The 24399-nt window shown below is 39.0% G+C and overlaps 1 protein-coding gene across 8 annotated transcripts in view; it reads left to right on the top strand.

Annotated features, from left to right (window-relative positions):
- Positions 1-24399, top strand: part of BNC2 (basonuclin zinc finger protein 2) — a 479004-nt gene that overhangs the window by 189985 nt on the left and 264620 nt on the right. For 5 of the 8 annotated variants that reach the window (XM_066257302.1, XM_066257300.1, XM_066257301.1 and 2 more), the window contains one exon: positions 18861-18944. The exons of the other annotated variants lie outside the window; for them this stretch is intronic. In XM_066257302.1, the coding sequence (XP_066113399.1) occupies positions 18861-18944 (84 nt within the window). The remainder of the gene's footprint in view (positions 1-18860; positions 18945-24399) is intronic. 8 annotated transcript variants of the gene reach the window in all.

The raw sequence follows: 24399 nt of genomic DNA, 5'->3' as shown, positions 1-24399 counted from the left end.
CACACGCAAAGAGGTTGGGAGATAGAGAGGAGGAATGTGCCAGAAAGGAGCTGAGCTGCCTTCTTGTGTAAACTGCTGGAGCGAGGGCCCCCTCCCTTAGCCTCAGTCCTTGTCTCCCCCACCCCACCCCCTTCCCCAGCCTGTGTTTTGCTGTCTTCCTGAAGGCCAGGAGTGATCTGTTAACCTTGCACCACTGACTGGGAGGCCACTGCAGCTCATGGTACTGTATGTTACCATTATTACTCCCTCATTCCTTTTCGCTGGCTGTTTTTTTTTTTTTTTAACCATTTCTCTGTAATAACGGTTTATATTAGTCAGAGGGATACAATTTTGGAATGCAGAAAGTCCGAGTTTAAAACAAAACAAACTTAAGTACGGTGCTATTTTTTTTTTCCCTTGGTGTTTAGAAGGGCTAAACCGAACCATTCTAATTCAGTTGCAGCCAAAGGTTTCCAGTGTGATTTAAAATCAGGAATTCTGGAAATAAGGCAGTAAAAAATGCAAGTCATCTGTGTTGTGGATTTTGTAAAGGAACTTGGTTGTGAAACCATGTGAGCATCTTCAGGGTTTTAGAACATTTTCAGGCTTTGCAGTTGCCTCAGAACCATTCTGCAGATTGTTTTCACCCCTGTCCCTCTCCAGGAAAACTCTAGACTTACTGTTCCAGTTGTTTTAGGCTTACAGTTACTGAGGGTGTGTAAGATTTGACTTCCGTTTAACTGTGCATGTTACATGTAGTACTCAGGATTGCTTCATGATTTGAGCTGATTAAAGTTAACTTATAATAGATTAAAATGTGGTTATATGGCATAGTCTTCTAATTTGCGTGGGGACTTTATAAAATATTTACGTATCTGATTTTTTTCACCAGTGAGTGAGAAATATGGAATGTCTTGGACTTACTGAAGGAAAGCTATTTTAATAGTTTGAATTTTAGTTTTGAATTGCCTATTTACTCTTCATTTTCAATACTTTGCTTGTTTTCATGTTATCTGTCATTTTCTCTTCTTTAGTATTGCATATATATAGTTCTGTATGTGTGCCTGTGTGTGCGCACACCCTTTGATAACTGATAAACAGATAACAAGGAAAATCTTACGTAGTTAAACTAAGATATTTTCCACTGATAAGTTATTTTAAAAACATGATATGTAATAGAATTTTAACTCAAGAATATACTACAAAGAAGTAAACTATGAATGGGTCTGTATGCCCGATTTATAGAACTTTTGGTACATCCTATGTATTTCTATATACGGTTGATTTTGTCAAAATAGACCTAAGTTTAGTCTGGTTAATACTGTCTGCATGATGGTTTGTTCTTTATGAACAGATGCATTACATTGTCTAGGGGAGGTCTTAAGTCAACAAGCAGGCAACTCTATTGCAAAATCAAGATTTTATATATGGACTTGGTACTTCACGTTTTAGATGAATTCATTAGGTATTTTCCCTTACATTCTAGATGGTACTCACTTTTAAGAATTCTTTTTACTCTGTTGGATGCAGTAAAGTCCTGATGGGAGTTTTCTTTTGGTGATTTTTGTCTTTAGTTTAAATTTTAAATTGAAATTTACAGTGGAATATTAAATTTTATGCTGTGTATATTTTTCTTATTGCCAATTTCAAAGTTAATTTTTTTCCTAAATAGTAGAAAAACTTAACAATGCCAAATTAAGAAGAAAATTATCTTTCATGTACATTTAGAGCATCTAAAAATATATTTGTTGTCCTGATCATGGAAGCAGTTTTTGATTATAAAAAGTTGTGGTTGTATTCAACCCTTTTCATTTTGCTTTATTAAATTTTAAAGTATCATGTCTCCCTAATAAGAAAAATAAAGTTGGTTTAGTTTTTTTTTTCTTCCTAAAGATAAAACACTAAAATATCAATACTTGTCCTTTCAGCATTTTTCGGTTCCCATTGTACCAGACAGACATTAGTGTTTGGCATTATAGAGCTCTTTTGGGGGAATTAAAAGATTGGACCTGAGTTCAGGTTCTGATGTTGCCACTTAGTTTTGTGTTCTTAGGTAAGTCACTTTATGCCTAACCTTTATTACTTTGATTTTAAGATGGTGAAAAGAGCACTTAGCTTGGGAATTTGTCAGGACCATGAGGTTAGAAAACGTGTGAAGCTGACGTCATGTAGTAGATACTAAGCAAACTCTAAATCCCTTTCTGTAACTGCAAGCTTCCCTTGGGAAGGTTGAATTTTTGGAAACAAGAGGATATATTTAAATAAAATGTTTTAATTTATCTAATTATCTCTAGGAGAGGGTATAGTAGACATCAGCAGGCAACTTTTTCTACCTTTTTAATTTCTTTATTTTTTTTGAAAATCTCTCATATTTTACTTGTTTAGTCTTACATTTTTGTCACTCTGAAAATTCTCACCAGGTTGGCCATCATGGATGTTAGAGTGATGCTGTAATTTCTGTAATATTAGTAATGACTAACAATAGACTAAAGGCAAAGAGACAAACAAACCTATTCTATTAAATTCTGTTTACCTTTGAATCTTCAGTTCTAGTCATTTGCGTGAATTGAAGCTTCCTACCTTATTATAGTCATTATCATTAGTACTTGATAGTAGAGGTTGAAGTTAAAATTTACAGGTTAGACCCCAGCCTCTGTCCAGGCTTTGTGAATATTCACTTGATTTCATGGAATTAGGTCACACTAAAGCTAATATAGTCTTTACACCTCTCAGTAGAATTAAAATAGTAGCAGCAACATACATGTTATCGGGGTAATATTTTATCTTTGTTTACAGTCTTGCACAATTCTTTAAGAGTAGATAGGGCTTAGGAATTATTTGTTGAGCAAAATATGCTTTTATTGTTTTTTAATCAAAAGTAATTGTGTTCTCATGTATTATATAATACTTTTGTGATGGATGGTCTTTGATTAGCATTGTTATTCTGCTTAACCTCTAGTTTCTTTTTTTTTCTTTTTTTTTTTTAGCTAGAGAGAGAGCCAGATGGGGACAGACAGACAGGAAGGGAGAGAGATGAGAAGAGATGAGAAGCATCAACTCATAGTTGCGGCATCTTATTTGTTCACTGATTTCTTTCTTATATGTGCCTTGACCGGGGGGCTCCAGCAGAGCAAGTGACTCCTTGCTCAAGCCAGCAATATTGGGCTCAAGCTAGTGACCTTTGGGTTCAAGCCAGTGATCATGGGGTCATGTCTGTAATCCCACACTTAAGCTGAGGAGCCTGTGCTCAAGCTGGTGACCTTGGAGTTTTGAACCTGGGTCTTTAGTGGCCCAGGCCAATGCTCTGTCCACTGCACCACTGCCTGATCATGGTTAACATCTAGTTTTTTTAGGCAACCCTAGTTTGAACATGCTGCATCTTATGATCTAAAATAATTATTTGGCTTGGTATTTACTTTTGCTTATAACTAAGTAGAAGAATAGGATTAAAATCTATTAATTTCATAGCTATCTCTTAGATCACTCAGTGTGCTGGGGTTGTACCCATGCTATCTTATTAGTTAATAAAAAAGCATTCAGGGCAGGTACAATTATTTTCATTTTACAGACGAGGAAATAAATGTATAAAATCTGTATCCAGCATGGTGACCCCAAAGTCTTTGCTTTTTCCTCTGCCACATTCTTCATCTACCTATAACTTAAGCTATTAAAAAGAAGTTGTCGCCCTGGCCGGTTGGCTCAGCGGTAGAGCGTCGGCCTAGCGTGCGGAGGACCCGGGTTCGATTCCCGGCCAGGGCACACAGGAGAAGCGCCCATTTGCTTCTCCACCCCTCCGCCGCGCTTTCCCTCTCTGTCTCTCTCTTCCCCTCCCGCAGCCAAGGCTCCATTGGAGCAAAGATGGCCCAGGCGCTGGGGATGGCTCTGTGGCCTCTGCCCCAGGCGCTAGAGTGGCTCTGGTCGCAACATGGCGACGCCCAGGATGGGCACAGCATCGCCCCCTGGTGGGCAGAGCGTTGCCCCTGGTGGGCGTGCCGGGTGGATCCCGGTCGGGCGCATGCGGGAGTCTGTCTGACTGTCTCTCCCTGTTTCCAGCTTCAGAAAAATGGAAAAAAAAAAAAAAAAAAAAAAAAGAAGTTGTCAAACTGGCTATTTTTTTTTCCTTTCAAATCAAATTTTACTAGGAAGATGCTATGTTGAACTAATAAAAATCAAAGCTGCTCTAAATTGAAAGAGGTAAAACTACAGGGTGTTATCTTTAGACTTCCAGCAGGGCTCCGTGGAATACCTGGTTTGAGAACCATAGGCTGACGCCCCACAACCCTAGAAAAGGAAGCATAGCAGACCTTCAGGTTTCCCACCTGGAAGTTGCAAGTTTTGTTTATTTTGAGCTTGGAGGTGCAGTTATAGGCAATTCACAGAAAAATCTAATCTCTGAGTAATTTTAAAAAAAATATCTAAGAAAAATAGTGTGGAGTAAATAATAGGGTAAAAGAAATTAGTTATATCATTGGTGGACAGCTTTCATATCTTCATTTTCGGGGCACAGATTTTGTTTACTCTTTAGCAGTGAAATAATTTTATTTGTGAGGAAAGACTTACATAAACTAGTCACAGTTTTATGTCTAACTGGAGTTAGTGCCTACAGTTGTGTCTATACTCTATTTTATTTTAAAAATATTAAGTTGATTTTGTGCTTAATATTATTAAATGGTATAGCCTATCTGTAAATTTTATATATGTGTGTATGTGATTATGTGTGTATATGTGTATGTATATATATGTATATATACATAATATATGCATATATGTATATTTATTGTAAGGATGGAGAATATGGATAGATTTGAGAAAATAATATTTAAACCACACTATTTTAAATAAATTACTTGTAAAACAAATATATGGCTTGGTAATTTTGTATTTTATAAACTATGAGTTTCAAGTTTTCTCACTTGCTAAATTTATATTGGGATTTTATATAGTACTTGATTAGAAATATAATTTGTTTTGTTAGCATGATGGGAAAGTCCAGATTTTTGAGCCAGATGTATCTTTATGTGACCTTGGAAAAGTTCTGTAACCTCTCTGAACCTCAATATTTATTTTGTTTATAAAATGAGGCTTAGAAATGATGCTTTTGAAGTCTGGCACAGAGAGGCTGAGTTGTGTTGGTTTCTACTAGCAGTTTCCTCTTCTCTAGTTCTTGTTGAAATTAGTTAGCAAGGTTTATGCAGTGTTCACTTAGCATTTCTTTATCAACAGTGGCACAGGGTTCTTGATACTTGTATCATGTACATATTTAGCCTTTTCAGTTACTAGTTTTAAGAAAATACTTGTGCCAATCTTGCAGGAGTTTATTATTATAAGAAAGTAAGAGTGGAGAAAACTTTCTACTTTCTTTCTCTTCACTAAGAATCAGTCACTGAGCAGCATAATTCTAAAATCTTATGTGGCTTTTGGGTACTTTATGAACCTTTTTATGTTAACCCAGAAGCAAGACACTGATTAAATTAATACAGTTCCATAAAGGCACTATTCTGTTAACCTCTCCACTTCCTCCTAAAGCATGGATGCTTTTGCAAAATACTTCTTTTACATTGATTTGATAGAGAGTAAGATAGAGAGAGAGAGAAGTAGAATAATTTGTTATTCCACTTATTTATGCATTCATTGGTTGTTCTTGTATATGCCCTTACTGAGGATCAAACCCACAACCTTGGTGTATTGGGACAATGCTCTAACCTACTGAACTACCTGTCCAGGGCCTTTAAGGGACATTTTGAATCCAGTAGTGAGGTTGCCATATATAGTGGGATGCCAGCTCATAGATATGGTCAACATATATTGGTAAGCTTAATAGCCTTTCTCTCTTTATAACAAAAAGAGAACCAAAACAGCAACAACAAAACAAAAGCCCACACCAAACCAAAAATAAAAATCCAAAACTCATTTTATTTTTTGAAAAAACTTAGTACTTTATATACAGAATCTAAACTTTGTACCTGATTTTAATATTTAATAATTTTAAACTTCTTTTACAGGTTTTGTACAAAGAATACGTATTTGTTGTACAGATATGATTTAAAAACTATAAACAGAATAAAAACTCCCTGAAAGGCTACTACCAAGGAACCATTTCTTTTCAACATTTTTTTTCTTTCTTTTTTTGTATTTTTCTGAAGTGAGAAGCAGAGAGGCAGAGAGACAGACTCTCACATGAGCCTGACCAGGATCCACCCAGCAAGCCCACTAGGGGTCGATGCTCTGCCCATCTGGGGTGATGCAGCGTTGCAACCAGAGCCATTCTAGTGCCTGAGGTGGAGGCCATGGAGCCATCCTTAGTGCTGGGGCCAACTTGCTCCAGTGGAGTCTTGGCTGCAGGAGGGGAAGAGCGAAATAGAGAGAAGGGAGAGGGGGAAGGGTGGAGAAGCAGATGGGAGCTTCTCTTGTGTGCCCTGACCGGGAATCAAACCCGGGACGTTCACATGCTGGGCCGACACTCTACCACTGAGCCAACTGGTCAGGGCCTCAACATCTTTTAATTGTAGCCATCTTAGTTGATATTTATATACAAATGTAGGGGTAGATGCTAGTTCAGTGGATTGTGAATATGTAACATTTCCTTTTTTTAAACTTATGTCATAGATATCTTTGCATGTCTATAAATATAACTATTTATTGTAATTTTTAGTGGATTCCTAGTAATACTGTACCATAATTTATTTAAGGAATTCTTGATTTGTGGACATTGAGGCTGTTGCTAGCTCTTTTCTTTTATGAAGAGTGGGCTTCAATATGAACATTCTTGTTTGCACTTGTATTCTTATTTCCTGAAGGTGAATTCTTTAAAGTGATGTTCCTGGGGAAAGAGGTATAATTTTGCACAATTTAAAACAGGAGTTGGCAAACCTCTTCTGTATTTCTGTGCCCAGATAGTAAATATTTCAGGTCACCATATGGTTCCTATAGTGACTATTCAACTCTGTCTTTGCAGCCACAAACAATTATATATAGTCAGTAGTGGGATTCATCCAGTTTGCACGGTTCACTAGAACCGATACCTAATTTTTTGTTGAGTTCGGCAAACTGGTTGTTAAAATGGCACTTGTAATCAGAGTTGTCTCTAAGATGGGCACCTGGGCGGCCACCCAGTATGGAAATCACAAATTTACATTCCTTATTCTTTTGCATATTCTAAGTGCCCATAGTAATGTTCATTCCGTCCATAAGTGAAAAAAATTGCAAATGAGGACACCAGTCAAGAAGTAATATGGTGGCCTTGGCCAGTTGGCTCAGTGGTAGAGCATCGGCCTCGTGTGTGGATGTCCCAATTCGATCCCGGTCAGGGCACACAGGAGATGCACCATCTGCTTCTCCTCCCCTCTCCCTCTTGCTTCTCTCTCTCTCTTCTTCTCTTGCAGCCATGGCTTGATGGGAACAAGCTGGCCCTGGGGGCTGAGGATGGCTTCACATGGCCTCCACCTCAGGTGCTAAGAAGAGCTTGGTTGAGCAGCAGAACATCGCTTCCTAGTGGGCTTGCTGGGTAGATCCTGGTCGGGGTGTATTAGGGAGTCTGTCTCTGCCTCCCCTCCTCTCACTAAATAAAAAGTAATATGGAAATATCTTTAATTACAGTTTATTGTTTTTTGTCAGGTATTAATATTTTAAAACTGTTATAATCTAATTTTTGTACCTCTTTTATTGTTATTTAAATATTAAATGCATGAAATAATAAACAACCTTTCAGTGTATCTTTTTTATACTTAAAACAGTAATTGGGGCAGAGAACTCATTGTTAAATTATTTGAATCCCACCATTGGTTATACATTATTTATGTAAAGGAATAGGCATGGCTGTATTTTAATAAAACTTTATTTAGAAAAGTAGGTAGCAAGGCAGTGTTTGGCTGTAGGGCCAAATGTAGTTGCTTGCTTTTTGCTGGAAACAAGAGAGAAGCTTAACGATTAGGGGTGGAAATTTGCCCACAGTTGGCTGCAAGCTGATTTTAGACCTATGTTCCTATCTCATGGCAGTATAATAGACTGATTACTTTCTTACCGGGTATATGGCAATCAATAACTCTTTTAAAGAGATTATTAGAGGAAGTTTTCATACCCGCCCCTTCTCCAAAGCCTAGTAACTTTTAAACTATATATATGTGCCATTATATTTTATCATTCTATATTTTAGATTTCAGCATATGTTGACAACTTCTGGGCAGAGAAAGACCACTTAAACTTGAGGAGATGTATATATTTTCACCTCTAGAAGATTGCCTCAATAGAATCAGGTTTTAGAGGTATCCTGAAGTAAGCTAGAAGGGAAATCCAGCAAGAGAAGTATAATTTCAACAGACATATACCTAAGATCAACAGGGTGACATTACATTAGTTACTGAACCTTTACAGGCTAAATTATACTCAGAAGAATTCTCTGTACATAGATAGTAACCTTCTTGCATCTTGAATTTCTGCGAAATAGGAATTATTGGCCCCTCACTGCCCTGTGGGTATTTTGTTCAGGATCAGGTAGAATAATGATATAGTTAAAATCACTCTATTTGTAACATTGGGTCACTCGGTGGTGCCACTATGAATTTTAAGAGATTTATTTATTATTTAGTTTGCATGTATTTGTTGACTACCTGCTGTGTGTAAAGCAGTGTGGTAGGCACTATGGGAGAATACAAAGGGAAGTAAATTAGTTCTTGCCTTTAAGGAGAGAAAAACCCTTATTTCAAGTCCAACGTTCTCTAATGCTGAGAGCCCTGTGGATGGCAGAACACTGGTGAGATCATCTCTGCCACCTGGGGATATCAGAAAACTTTGTGGAAGAAGTGGCATCGGGAAAGAAGGAGATTTTCAAATGTGTGATGCAAGGGAGGGTACAGTATTCTAAAAAGAAGAGCAGCGCAAGAACTATGTCAAGTTAGGAAAGCCCATGTCAGGAAGCAAGAGACAACAAGTAGTCTAATTAGACTATCTGTTAAGTATTTGTCATTTAGGAGGAGAAGATAAAACTGAAAAGACAGGGTAGAGCTACGTTTTACAGGACCAGGAAGGAACTCTTACTACAAAAACCTCACCCCCCTCACTCCTCAATCCCCCCCCCCCACATGGGTCTCTGGAATGCTTGTCTTAGGACTCCAAGGACGAACACCATTTCCACAGGCATAGTTAGTAGGGCACTCTGAACATCATCTAGGAGAATATGTTTGACAGTTGGAGGGGTCTATGGCACTGGTTGCCGAGTGTGGAATGTTAAGTTGGGATTATCACTTAAGAGTTATGGCAGATGTCTGAGGACACTCTCCTTAGAAATTATTTGGAAGGAGAGAAATGATCTGGAAGGTGTATGGGGGTACTGATGAGGGGATCAAAAGGGAAGAATGGGCAGACTTTCAGAAATTGCTTAGTTAGAGAAATAAGATGAAGGCTCTTGGTCACGATCTGTGGTTCTGAGTCTTTGTTAATGGGACAGACATTGTAAACTGTAGTGAAGTCAAGGGAGAGCTATAGTAAAGAAAGGGTAGTAATGAAACCATTCGCTTTGCTTGTTTAGCTCAAGATGTTAAGTGGACACTTTTCTAGTCGGAGCTTGAGAGTATAGGACTAACATTTACCGAGAGGTAAGGAATAGGGATTTGGGACAGTTCTCATACAGGTGGCAGCTAAAACCAGGGAAGAGCATCACATCACTAAAAGGAAAGCATGTAGAAATAAAAATGGTCTTTTATAGCATTTCTGATCATTAGGGAAATCAGTGACATAAGTAGCTCTGTGTGAGGCTATTAACATGAAAAATATACAAAAACGAAACATCATGTGTTTTATTTATAAAGCGTTCTGTTGTCTACTAATTTTAGTTTCCAAAGTCACTAGATTCCAGGAGCAAAATATGTTCAGTTTGGATAAAGGTGTCTTACTTTATAAGATTCCAAACAAAAATATAAGAAACTTCCTTTTACTTAATCTTCTCAACACATTTTAAGATCCTCAGTAACAAAGAGATGTCATTGCCGGGAAAGATTTATATTCTCTTTTTTTTTTTAAACCTGGTACAGGATACTGCAGCTTTCATCTCCCCTAGATCTCACTCCAGTTGAGATAAGTACATTTAGGATGGAGGTGTGGTGCGTGAGGGCGAAGGTGTGTATTCTGTAAAATTCAACTTTGTGTGCTTTCATGCATTTTCTCTTTTTAGTCTGGGATCTTCAGCAGGCTTGGAGGGAAATTATGCAGGATACAGTATTACTTGTGTTTGACTTGGGAAAGATTTTACCGTATGGAACAGCAGGACTGAGTCAGCCTCCCCGTTTCCTTTTTTCTCTTAACATTACCTGTGTTCAGACTTTGAATGCAAAGAAAACCATGTTAATTCATTCATCTTCAGCATGCTGTATTATGAGCTTTGGTAGTGTGGTAAGGGCTCCCCCTGCACTCCTGTTTACAGCAGTCAAAATTTCTCTGGTCCGTTTGTGTGAGATGTGGCCTGCCTTCAGTCTCACTCATCATGTCAAATGGAGCAAGGGGCTAGTGCAGAAGAACGGGCATCTCTAGCTGATCACTGCGCATTGCATCTAGTATTACATGCTCATTCTATGTCCTCTCTTAAAACACATGTGGAGCCCTGGCTGGTTGGCTCAGTGATAGAGTGTCAGCCTAGCATGTGGATATCCCAGGTTCGATTCCCGGTCAGGGCACACAGGAGAAGCAGTCATCTGCTTCTCCACCCTCCCCCTCTTTCTTCTCCTCCCACCACCCCACCTGCAGCCATAGCTCAATTGGAGTGAGTTGGCCCCAGGCACTGAGGATGGCTCCATGGCCTCCCCCTCATGCTCAAGAAGAATTCAGTTGCTGAGCAATGGAACAACACCCCAGATGGGCAGAAGAGTGTCGCCCCTTAGTGGGCTTACCAAGTGGATCCTAATTGGGGCATATGCGGGAGTCTGTCTCTCTTCCTCCACTCCTATCACTGAATAAAAAAAAATGTATAGATACTTAAACTTAAAAAAAAGATAATAGGTTTCATGTAGGTGGTTCAATGGACAACTCAAGATAATTGAGTTTATTGGGGAGGGTAATATTTTTCATTGTCTGTCACATAACACATTCTTCTATTTTATTCCTCAAACTCCCTTTTCTGCTTTCTCACATTTCCCCCTCACCTTTTCCTCTTCATTGTGTTAAATTTAGGAAGAAAAAATAAACAAAACATTTGGTTTGTCCCATTCTGTGCCATTGATGAAGCAAGATCAAGTTAAATGTACCTAGCCCTGGCTGGATAGCTTGGCTGGTTAGAGTGTTGTCCTGAAGCACAGGGGTTGCTGGTTTGATCCCCAGTCAGGCACATAGAGGAACAGAGTAATGTTCCTGTCTCTCTCTCTTTCCCTCTCACCCTCCCTTTCTCCTCTCTCCCTAAAATCAATAAATGAAGGAAAAGAATTTTAAGTTAAATGCATCTATTTTCTTCCAAAGTGAACTCCTTTCTAAAAATATGCCACCCCCTCAAAAAAAAAAAAATTCAAGGACTTGGTGATCATTACTTGATAGTAGCCTCTTTTTCCTCATAAGAAATAGTTAAATTCATCCTCTTTCTTGATGGAGGGGGAAAACCAGGGGAGATGCTGAGAGGAGCAATCCCAGTGGTGAAGTGAAAGGTGACCTGGATTGTTTCAAAGTGCTTTAGTTTAAATGCTTAACCAAGGTCTGTCCCCAAAACATGTTCTTCTAATGTTTGTAGTGTGTTGAGGAGTTGGCCATAGGGCTTCTCCTTAAGTGACTTCATCATGCTGGCTTTCTCTGTTGAGGGTCTCCTTTTCTGACATCCCCTCTCCTTCACAGAGTGAGATTTTGGGGGATCCTGGATCTCCTGCCTGATACATGCTTTGTATTTCTTCCCTTGGTTTTTGTTAGGCTGTTCCTTCCAGAACCCAGAGGGCTTTTGCCTTACCATTTCTCTTTTGGTTTTGTAGCTTTCTTAGGCTGGTGATTCTCAAACATGTGGTCACTATAAACCAGTGGCTGGGCCCCACATCCAGTGGTTCTGTCATGGTAGGTCTTAGGCGGGGCCTGCAAAATGCATTTCAAATGACTTCCCAGGTGATGTCAATAACGTCCCTTGGCTGAGGAGAACACCTTGAACTACTGACCTAGACTATTGGTTTTACTGTCAGTTTGCTGTTTATTGTTTTGTTTTCCAAAAGGGTAGAGTTTCTTCAGGTTTTAATCACTCATGTCTCCTGAAAGCTCCTATTTTTAATTCATAGGTCAAGCCACTAGCATGAAAGAGAACTCAGCAAATTACCTTATGTTTTAATTGTGAGGAGTTGGGTTGGGGTATGAGTGGCAGAGAGTGAAATGTGGCACAGCTCACCACTTTCCTCAACGAAGACTCTGACGGTCAGTCCCTCAGAGCCTGGATGCATCTTACAGTCCTTCTCATCTCAGCATTCTAGGAATCCTTCTAAAAGTTCATGGAGCTGGCCCCTAACTGAGACTAATTGAATAGGTATATTTTTTAGTTTCCCTAATTATTTCTCCCTTTGACACTTGGTGCTTGCTTCCCTCCCCCAAATTCCTTCCCTCACTGTTTCAACCTTCTCAGCCCTCTCCCAAGTGGTGTGCAGTGGTGGCGGTGGGGTGGGGGATGTCTGGGAAAGTATCGTTTACCTATTCTGTGTAGCTACTGTATGCTTAGTTAGAGTACACGTGTCATCTTTAACCTTGCCAGCCCTGCACAATGATTATAACTATTCCCACTTTACGGATTCAGGAAACAAGGCCCTGAATTGGTAATTAACTGACCAACTTCACAAGGTAACTGCTGGGATTTACACAGAGGTCTAACTCCAAAGCCAGTGCTTTTTTTCACACTTCCTGCCTTTAGGATAGTTGGCATTGAGCCTTGAGGGCAGAAAGAAAGTTAACCTGGGCATTTATTAGCATACTTGAAATTTTACTTAATGTCAGTTGTTAGATTTGGCAGTATATATGCTCATGAGCAAACATCAGGAGTATTTAGTTCCCAGAATACTGAATTTAAAAAATGATTGCAAACCCAATTGAAAACAATCTTAATTTTGTGCTTTGTTTTCTTAATATAAAGCCCATCCATGACACAATTATACTTAAGTTTATTTTCTTTATAGTGTTAAAACATATAAAACAAGAGTTGGAGAAATAAACAGACGACTCTTGAATGGTAGGAGGCTTTTCTAGTAAAACACTAGCATAGTAGTAGAGAGAAATTTGTCGTAATTTCGGGTTCTGTCCAATTTATCAAATGTGGAGGAAGACAGTAGTGATATGCCTCAGTTTTCTTGTTTAAAAATAAAAACAGTGCAATGGAAATTATGCTGCCCCTTGCTTGTCTGATGTGGGAATTAATAAATATTACGTCTAAAGCCGGCTGGGTGCTCTGGAAGAAAGATTCTGAGTAACTTCAGCATTACTCATGGTCCATTGAGTTCCTCAGGTTGTCACCAGGGAAGAGAGATTTTTACCTTTTAATCTACATTTCACAATATAAAAACAAGGTATTTTTGTTGTTGTTTGTGGCGGTGAAGATTTTCTGTAACTGTCCCTGCAGAGGCAGCTCCTACCAAGAAGCCTCGGACCCTTTACCTTGGCAGCTCACCCAAGGAGATGAGCCCCTGAGGCGGAAGGAGAGGGTGACTCTCAGGGACGCAGCCCTGGCTCCTGGGAGGATGCCACATATTCCCCACCACAGTCACCTCTCTGTCCGCGAACCTGTTGAGTGGCAGCATCACATACTTGACCCTTTTATCCCGATTCTGTAATTCATTGTTCTGGGCCGGCCTGCCTTTCTACTCAGTTCTTTTGTAACATTCTGTTTCATCCTTGTCGTGTCTCTATTGACATAGCCCTGTCTCATCTAAGGCCTGTGTAAGCTTGAGCATAGTCCTGGCCGGTCCCTACTGGGAAACATAAATACTGTTTTAACTCACCAGTAGCGGTGACCAATAAATAAGCAGTGTCTTCATTCTTAAGCTTTAGGTTCATATAATTGGTACTTCCGAGTCTTAACCTGGGGTTCCATGGTTTAAAAAGTCTAGGCTTGGAATGTTATCTTTTAATTAAATCGTAACCTGAAAAATTAGGGAACATGTTAACGGCACATCCAGCAACTCAGCTCCCCTTCCTATTTTTTTTTCAATTTTTGCACTCATTTATTTTGCAGTGGTTTGTTTAGCATACATCCACATCTTTACATGGTGGGTAATTAATTTATCCCTTTCCCTGCTCTCTCTCACACAGGCTCCTGGCTAGCGTGTTGTCGAATCCATTTCACTTAATGGTCTTCCTGAATTCTTTGTGTTATCTGAGTAATTTTTCCTTTTGCTGCTTGTCATTATCTAACCCCCAAAATTAGGCTGTCAAGTGCTTTTCTCTGGCTGGGAAAGTGACAGAGCTGGTACCCAGCCATGTCCCCAAGTCCTCTAAGAGGACTTGTTTTGGGTTTTCTTTCCCCCTTTATTTCGGAAAATCAGTGTTGCCTATCCACTCTTTTCCAAGTTCTTCTTGGGTTCAGATGCGTTCCCTCATCTGTTCACTGCTAGACTGAAGCCACCAAAACACACGCACTTCAGACCTGATCTGGGCTTGTGGCCAGCTTAACTGAAGAGACTTGAGCTGACATGGAAGTCAGTTTGTTTATTTAGGCTGTGACTTTTATAGTGCCTATCAGGCAAGTGCCTACCTGAATGTTTAATGTTGAAAAATTAAATTAAATTCCAAATGAGCCCCGGCTATGCAAGAATCACCTTAGTTTCTGTAAGCCCTTTTTCTTGGTAACATGTTTCATTTCTCAAGGTGTCATGCCTGTGCTTCTTTCTGTCTTCCTTTGTCCCCTTCCTTATACCCACCTTATACCCCCATTCTGCTTTTAATAGTTTGATTGGTAGCTTCCCTATACAATGTGGGCCTTTTCCTGTCTTCTTTTCAGAAATCTGGTCCCTAACAGTCTTTATGTGTGATCTCAGTAAACAGAGAACATGTGTGTGTGTGTTTGTGTGTGTAGGAAGCTTGCTATATTTCCTCCCTGCCCCACAGAAAATGTGTTTTCTGGAAGCCCTTTTGACACTGAAGTGAATACCCACTGGCCCTCCCTTGCTGAATTCTCCTGAGAGGAGGGGGGGGGGTAGAGAGAGAGAGAGAGAGAGAGAGAGACCTTTATGCTTGTTGTTATATCTTTTGTTTCTGCTGATTATACACAAAGTAAGTTGTAAATAGCTCTCTCACACACCATGATTCCTTTGAGGTATGTACAGAAGAGTAGATGTGCACTCAGCTTCTGCTTACCCTGGGGATTCTGGAGGGTCCCTTTCAAGGCCTCTTATTTCCTGTTACAGCACCAGCAGAATGATATTTAGATGAGTACTAGACAATTACCATCCCATAATGAAACCTGTGGCAGAATGTTTAGAAACATTAGCTGATCGGTTCAGTGTTTCTCTTTCTTTTTTACTTAAATATTTTTGTTACTTTGAAAGCAAAATATGCCATGATTCAAGAATTTTAAGAGTTCTCTTAGTCTTATGTCTTTTCAGAGATAAAAATCACTGAACATTTTGCAGAAATCACTGCAAAACTTCATTTTAAAGTATGACGTTAAAACACACTGAAACTAGCATGAAAGAAAGGAGATAAAATTGGAATTCCCTAAATAAATTTAAATTATATATTCCAATGAAAACAGTGGTAGAGTATACACCATATTTTATGTCTTTATTTAAAATGGAGTAGTAATAAGTATTTAGACAATTTATTGCTACGGTTTCTGTCAGTCATTTTTTGTGATCACTTACTTTATAGCTAGCTGGTTAACAACTGAGATCTCTAAATCAAAAGGCCTAATTGTCAGGTGTGAATTATAACTAATTAGGTTTCAACTTTTATATCCTTTGTGTTTTCCTTGGTACCTTCTGATGAATTAGAAATAAACTATCATTTGCCTTTAGAATGATGAACCCATCAGTGAAACTGCAGTTTTGTTTGAATCTCAATTTCCTCATTTTTAAAATGTGGGAGTCCATTTTTTATGGACACGTGGATTTTTTTTTATGCTTTGAGATTCTAGGCCTCTAAGTAGGAGAATGCTCCCCACTTTCGTACTAAGGCCTTTTTGTGATTTGGACTATTAAAACATTCGAGTAGCCTGCACATCTCGTGGCCTGGCACAGTTTCCTACCAACTCACACAACTTTTTGTGCTCTCTCAGAAACTGTGTATTTCTAAGTGTCTGTGGTTGTAATTGAGTGTAATTGTACTTGTTTAACTGTCTCTTTTCCTGTTGCTGAGAGTGTTTATAAAATACATTCTGCTAGGGGAAAAAAAGAAACTAGAAACTTAGTATTTGTGACACAGTCAAATAATATTAAGGTAAGTGGGAATTTGTCTTGTGTGCATGAAATAAAGTATTGTTTACACTTAATTTGCAATATATAGAGGCTGGCTCATGGATTCTGCTTTAATCAGTTAAGTAGTGACATTTATTGAGCATTTATAGAAAACATTTTTTTGAGGGGGGGTATTTTGATATGGGATATTCTGAGATGAATTTTTCCAATCCTCCTTTTGCACCCTAGGGAGAATTATTGTTGCCTGACACATTAGCGCCCCTCCGTATGTCAGCCGAGGGGTGGAATCAGCATTATTCTCTGTGCGACAACACAAGTGCACAGTGTCTCTACTTCTCCATTCTCCATTTCTTTCTCATTTCTCAAGTTTCAGGACGAATTCTCTTTTACATTGCTTATGTTGACCAAAGAGCCAGTAGTAGGTGTTGTTTTCTGATAACACCTTTTCCATTTCCTTTGTCTTCTTTGTAGTTTCTTCCAAATACAACATCAACAAAGATTCCTAGAATGGATGCCCCTAAATGTAACTATTTCTTGTTTTTCACTAACTTCTTTGAAATACATTCTCAGTCTTTCTCATTTTTAAAGTTTGGGCTGTGTGACCCTCTAGCATTTGACTCTGAGCTACTTATTTACCTACTCTTAAGTTTCATTTTTTGCTTTTTGTTTTCTTCACTTATCAAATGCAGATGCTCATATCCCATAAGGTTGTTGAAAAGAAAAGAAAACCAGGTTATTTCAGCGTGTAAGGTACACATATGGTGACTGGCTCATTTCAAGGGCTCAGTAAATGCGACCTCCCTTTCCTTTCCCTCTTGGGCTTCACTGGTGAAATTCCTGGGTAAAGAGTGGTTAATTTCAAAGACAGATGATATTCTGTCCATTTCACCTTATGGGCATAAGCAGGAAGAAAGAATCAGAGAGGTGAAAAGAAGAAATGAATCTAAAATATTTGGAGAGTTGACTGAATGCTTTTTACTTTGGTGATAACTCACTCGTGTACTTGCAAAATGAAGCTTATTGAAATTATTTAAACTTGGAGAAGTGAACTAAGGGATTTGTGGGTCAAAAGGAAGAGGGAAATTGCTTCTAAGGCAGCACGCTTGGCTGAAAAGTGATCTCTAAACAAAGAAAGTTGATCGGCACAGATGATCCTAATTGGAGTTTTTTTAAAAAAGGAAAACAAAACAAAATACCAAAGGAGGACTTTGATAGGGAAAGAACACAGGTGAGGTGAAGCTGATTGACGGGTTGAGATTTCTATACATATAGACAGATACCTAATGAAGATAGTATTTGTTTGGAATTATTGAGTATTATAGAAATTTTAGAAAAGGAAAAGAAGAGGTTTAAGTAAAATCTAAATTCTTTATTCCTTATCTTCAAAAGTCTAAAATTAAGTAAGCAAGTTATAGTAGGCAATATTTCAGGATGAGATAGACTATTTATAGCAGGGGTCCCCAAACTTTTACACAGGGGGCCAGTTCACTTGCTCTCAGACCGTTGGAGGGCCGGACTATTAAAAAACAAACAAACTATGAACAAATCCCTGTGCACACTGCACATATCTTATTTTAAAGTAAAAAAACAAAATGGGAACAAATACAATATTTAAAATAAAGAACAAGTAAATTTAAATCAACAAACTGACCAGTATTTCAATGGGAGCTATGGACCTGCTTTTGGCTAATGAGATGGTCAGTGTGCTCCTCTCACTGACCACCAATGAAGGAGGTGCTCCTTCCGGAAGTGCGGCGGGGCCAGATAAATGGCCTCAGGGGCCGCATGTGGCCCGCGGGCCGTAGTTTGGGGACCCCTGATTTATAGTAACTAATATATTGTTGAAAGAAATTTTTCATGGTTTACAGTGTGGAATTCTAGAAACAGAAACATAAACTAAATTATACGTGTTTTATTGTTATCATTATTATTAAAACAAATATAAAATAAAACTTTTAAATGTAGTTTAAAATAGCAAGTAAGTAAATAATAATATTGATAAATAGGCTCTGCCTGTCTAGCCTATATACCAGGAAGAGGGAAAAGACATTTGAATAGATATTTAAAGACTGCAGAGGAACTCTAGGCATTATAGAATGCTATTTTCTTAATTCTCATGCAAGAAAATGAAAAGATAGAGGAGGGAAAAATCACCAAATATCAAGCAGTGATTCTGCTTTTTATCCTTCTCTTATATCCTTCCACTGTGCCTTTTTACCTTCTTCCTTCTCTCCTCCTTCCATTCCATCTACAGATATTTAAGTGCCTACTTTGTGCTACATGCTGTAGATATAAGGGGAAATGAAATTTATGTGGATCTTTTCTTCTTGGAATTTACCATCTTGGTAGTTAATAAGCTTGGATGTATAATATTTACAACATGTTGGACCTCCTGAGTGTCCAAAACCTGTGAAGCCACGATGGCCTGTTTCAGAACCGCAGTTGGGAAGTCCCTGCATCTGCCTGGGGCAAGTGTGTTTGTGTGCGGTTCTCGGCCTCCACACCCAGCATCTATCTAACTCAGCCGTATTCCCCCAGGTTCCAGTGGCATGTGCTGGCAGAGTGCTGGGTGCAGACTTCTGCCCAAACCTGGAGGAGCCAGACCAGAGGCTGGAAGTCCAGGTTGGAGTCTTATTGTTTTATCAGTTGGGGGTGGTGTGACAGAAATAGTGGCCTCGAAGGTCATATAGCTATATCAATGACATCAGGAGACGGACAACCGTTGAGACAAGTGTATAGAAGAGGGACAGGACCACTGTAGCATACGTGCAGCAAAAAGTCCTTTTCAGGATAAGTTGTCTGCAACTAGAGATCATTCATTTATTTATCCAAGAAAGAGTATATATACTGCAGTGGCTAAGACCCTGGTTTCTGAAGGCTAACTACCCAGGTAAAACAAGCTGCTGTGAAATCTTTGGCAAGTCACTCAAACTAAATGAGCTGTAACTTTCTCATGTATAAAATGGAGATCTACCATACAAGGTGATTGTGAGGATTAAATGTTCTAATGTATACCTAGCAGTTAGCAAAAGACCTAGCATGCAACAGGCACTCGGGGCTATTAGCTGTCATCTTTTTAAATCGTCAAAATCATGTGCTGAGCACTGTGCTAGGCACTGAGGATAAATGGTGAGCAAGTCCCGCTTCCTGCATTATGGTCTCCCAGCTCAGGAGAATAGAAGCCATTCCACTGGGCACTGTATTAGAAAAATAGGACTTAATGATAAGTATCTTCATGCTTCATGGGTTGGGAGATATGTCCTCTGGTGTAATATTAATTTTATTAGCAAAGTACATTTTTGTGAAAGTACTGACTTGGAATTCAGTTTGTTTTGTGTGGTCTTGAGGCAGTCAAAGCAGTATGGTATATTATTGCAAATTAAAGATATAAATGTCGCCTGACCTGTGGTGGCGCAGTGGATAAAGCGTCGACCTGGAAATGCTGAGGTCGCCAGTTCAAAACCCTGGGCTTGCCTGGTCAAGGCACATGTGGGAGTTGATGCTTCCAGCTCCTCCCCCCTTCTCTCTCTGTCTGTCTCTCTCTCTCCCTCTCTCTCTCCTCTCTAAAAAAATGAATAAAATAAAAATTAAAAAAAAAAAAGATATAAATGTCACACCTTGGTCAAAGTAATGTCCCCACTTCCATGTACCTTTAAATATCTAAGGAATTTGTATGCCAGTGATGTAAAGATACAGGCTGAAGTTTCAACGTGGTTGTCTTCCTTAGCATGGACAAACTCAGTATTTCTTTTCGGACCTCCATTTGGTGCCGTTTTCTAAAGTTTTCAGACTGATGGGATGAGCCTAGTGAGCTCAGTTTTAGAATATTTTACTGATTTAGACAACCCACATGAGAAAAGAGAATAGTTTAAAAAATTACTTCTTCGCAGTAGGAGTGAAGGCGGAAGTGGTGCTAGGAGGAGGTTTCCGTTTTTATGGCGCTGAAGGGTGCACCATCTCTTGCACACCTGCTCTTGGACTGGGGAAGGCCACCTGAGCTCTTCAGGGTCACCAGCTGGTACTGTCTGGGTGGTGTATGGCTATGATACAACAGAAAAGCAGGTGTGACACATATGAGACATGATCATGTATTTCCCAGCTTTAGAGACTTACCAGCTTGTGTGTGACACAGAAATGCAGAGTGATGGAAGACTTTTCGTGGAGAATAGCCTGATCTTTGACCTCTTTGGGTAGGACAATTGATGGTCTTCAAACATATCACCTGGAATGGTCTGTCATGGGTGGCTGTTGGATAATTTGTTTTTGAACCTGGAGTTATGGTGCAAAGAGCAATGGATTTTGCAGATGTGAGTGTGTGAAATAAAAGTGAAAGAGACCAATGGAGCACATTATTATGGTATACCAAAGGAGAAAATGTATATTTACAAGTTTAAGTGAAACTCTGGTTGTAGGTAAACAGGTTGTGGAGTGGACATTTCAACATGGGCCTTGCAAAGACCAAGCTCCTGGGCAAAGAAATGAAAGTGGTCATTTTATTGTATTCCTCCACTTGTAACACCATTGTGGCAGACTGCATGGAAAGGTTGAATCTGTCGAAAGATAGTCAACTTTGGGGAATTGTTGAATTAACTGTGATCCACTTGAACCATTTCCTTCTCCTGTTCTTCTTCCTTTCTAACTATGGCTTCTGTGCACATTAATAACATCTAGTGCATATCCATATTATGTCAGTCACAATAAACTTAACATTTCATATATTCTTCACCAGCTAACAATTCTAGGAGTAGTTTTAGTTTAGAGTCCTTTCATTCTTGCCATGGAAGGAGTCTGGTGTTTGGTCACTCCCCCCCCCCCTTTACAGAATGAGCCATTTCTTGTTTTTCATTCCAACTCGACACTCCAGTGAACTCACTCTAGGACTTGCCAGGGTCATCGGAATCATTTGTTTTTCCCTCTTGGATCTCAGGCTTTCCCCCAGGGCCAGGCATCATAACCTCCAGAGGATTTGTTGTTTGGCCTCTTGATTTTGAGAATTACCTCTTGGGCACCCCGATTTAGAAGCAACCATTTGTTTATATCTTTTTCTAGGAAGGATTTTCATTTAGATACACAGCGTCCATATCTGGTCTACTTTTATAATTAGTTGACATAAGTTTTCATGACTGGTGGAGTCCCTTCCTGTTCTTACCTGCTTCCTTTTGACCTTTTCCTTTATCCCTAAAATTTCAGATGGCTTACCAGTGTTATTGTTTAATAATCCCAAGGTCCCTGACACACTCTTTCATGAATATATCTTTGGTTTTGAATGATCATAGCCTGTGAAGTCTGTGCCTGACTTGACTTTTGCAAGGACACCTGCGCTGTGTGTGTGTGTGTGTGTGTGTGTGTGTGTGTGTGTGTTTTAATATGCTTGATTTAGAAAAGTAGCTGGGAGTCAAGACTTTGATTCACTGTCTTAACTTTGTTGATTTTCCTTGTGGCTTTTGAAGTAGGTATGAAACTACTTTCTTCAGCTGAAGAGGTTTAACTGGTACATACAGTGGTAGCAAAAAACTGTTGTGATACAATTATTTTACAGCAAATGGTTATTCTAGTTTAGATACCCTTAATTGTTTTTAAATGTTTTCTTTTTAATCAGAGAAAAGTTACTTTTTAAATTTAACTGTGCCTCATCAGATATTAAGTTGTTCCAGTAGGCCTGGTACATTTCCTTTCTTGGTTGGGAATTTAAGATGTGGGGTTTGACTTATATTTTTCACCACTAAAGTGCTTAGAAAATTAGAGTAAATAATGAATCAATATTTCAGTACCAGATTAGGCACAATTGACTGTGCTGTTTCATAAACCACAGACTCCTTTCTTCTGTGAATGCGTGAAGGATCACTTTTTTTTCCAGACATACCGGGGTGCAAGTGTAAATTTCCATAAAATTTAAATGAGGTGCTTCCTGTAATTAATGAACAATTGTGGCTGCTTTCTAGTCTGCATTGTAATTAACCGTGATCAGGCTTGTTTAGTGATGACACTGTTCCTGTAATAATTTGACAAGCTACTGTGAATTTGCCAGGTTATTAAACAACCTGCAGCATTCACTTACGGAATTACAGGGATGAGCTTGGCGGCTGCTGCTAGTTAAATGCAGCAGAAGGGTGAACCCAAAGCAGCCCATTGACATCTATAGATCACCAGGAACAGATTTAAATTCCTATGATTTTGGAGAAGTTAGTTAATTTTATGCGGGGCGTCTTGAAACATTTATATATACCTGATAAACCTATTGAGGCAAATCTGGTCATTTTTATGGAATTCATAATGAAGCTTACAAATTTTTTATATTATTATCACCAGTGTGGACTAAACAGACTCTGAGATGTTTCTCTTTCCACCCTATTAAATCGGTATAGTTATTTTTTTTTAAAGCCAATAAAGTTTCCTCCCCAAATCCATTCACAACATCCCTCAATATAAGTTCACTTTTTTTTAGACTATGTTAGAAATGACAGATGACCTTGTGCTAAATACAGTCATGTCACAGGTAGAGTGAGTGATATAAATGGACTGGTAGACTTATGTCCATGGTCACTAGTGCACCCGCCTTCCCCAGCCCCCCCTTGGAGTTAAGAACTGTTCAAAACGTTACTGTCTAGTTACTGTGGTGTCTTTCATTCAGATTCTGTTTATTGACTAAACCACAAGGATTCCTGCCCAAAGTACCAGGCGGTCTATGCTTGACTGATTTTGATTTTCTAACATCAGCCCTGGGGTTTATTTGAAAAATGTACATACACTGCAGCTTTAACAAGTCAAGTGACTGCATGTTTTTGACCATGGAGTAGAGTATATCTGAAGATCATTAACTTTAGTGGGGGTAAGGAGGGGTGGGGAATAAGTGTAGTAGTCATTGTACCATTGCAGAGCGTGCGTGTGCGTGTGCGTGTGTGTGCGTGTGTGTGTGTGTGTGACACATGGTTTTTGTCTTTTCATCTTCTCCAAGAGCCAGAAAGTTTCCTGCCGTTCTCTTTCCAGCTATTGACAAATGATTGCCAGATGTGAGATCTTTGCCGTGCTCTTTCCCTCAGCAAACCTGCAGCGATGGGATATTTGATTCTCCCTTGCCCATTTCATCTCCTTTCCACATCTGCCAGGGACACACAAGCAATACATCCCTACATGAGAGTTTAAAGTTTACTCAGCTCCTTTTTCTCCTTCGATAAAGTGTTTGGAGACAACAGAACGAGGTCCATATGACTCTCCCAACTTCCCTACATGAAATTAGTTGTTTATTTTACTTATCTACCTCTCAGTAATTGAGTATTTCATTTTAGTTTTGGTCCATGGAAAATTTGAGGCAGCTCTGGGAGTGCTAACAGTTTCCTATTGTCTGTTTGCGGCAAGTATGCCATCAACACAGCTTCTCTCTGATCTCTCAATTCTGATAAAAGCTACACTTTTGGTTTCATGGGACTTCCTAGGAAATCTATTTTAATAAACAACTGTCAAAATATTAAGTGTAGCATGTCTGGTAAAATTCAGTAGTCATTTAAAAATTAAAAAAAAAAAAAAGCCATCTCTGAGGGGGAAAATTCAAATTGTTTGGCTTGATTAGCTTACCTCGTGTTTGTGTCCATTGTCAACTTGAAATGTTTTAATCCCAAATAGCTTATAAAAGAGAAAGCACACTGAGTTTTGGAGGCATCTGAACTTAGCCTGTGTAGGCCACACACATAATCACTACCATGCACAGAAGCCCTTTGCATCTGCTTGGGATCTGTATTGATACTGATTTTTTTCTCATCTCAATTTAAAAATATTTTCCAGAATGCTCTTATAGCTTATGTTCCTACTATAGGGTGGGCTGACACAGGTGGCCTTTCAGTTTTCCTATTACACGTTTTGGCAAACGAAAAGGCCCCTTATTCCCTGAATAAGATCAGCATTTTTATTTTTTTTAACATTTAAAAAATAATCCATAAAATGTCTGCCACATGTTCGCTAGTTGATGGAAATGTTTTCCAAATTAGAGCTGTAGTATTGGATTCTGACTGTAGAAGTGCTAGTGTGTTTACTATTTCTAATACCCTCTTAGCTACCTGTGATTGTGCAAGTGTTATTTTTT

The sequence above is a fragment of the Saccopteryx bilineata genome, chromosome 2 (genome assembly GCF_036850765.1).
Source record: "Saccopteryx bilineata isolate mSacBil1 chromosome 2, mSacBil1_pri_phased_curated, whole genome shotgun sequence".
Classification (NCBI taxonomy): Eukaryota; Metazoa; Chordata; class Mammalia; order Chiroptera; family Emballonuridae; genus Saccopteryx; species Saccopteryx bilineata.
The sequence above is the reverse complement of the archived record's forward strand: the minus strand, read 5'-3'. Positions and strand labels throughout refer to the sequence as shown.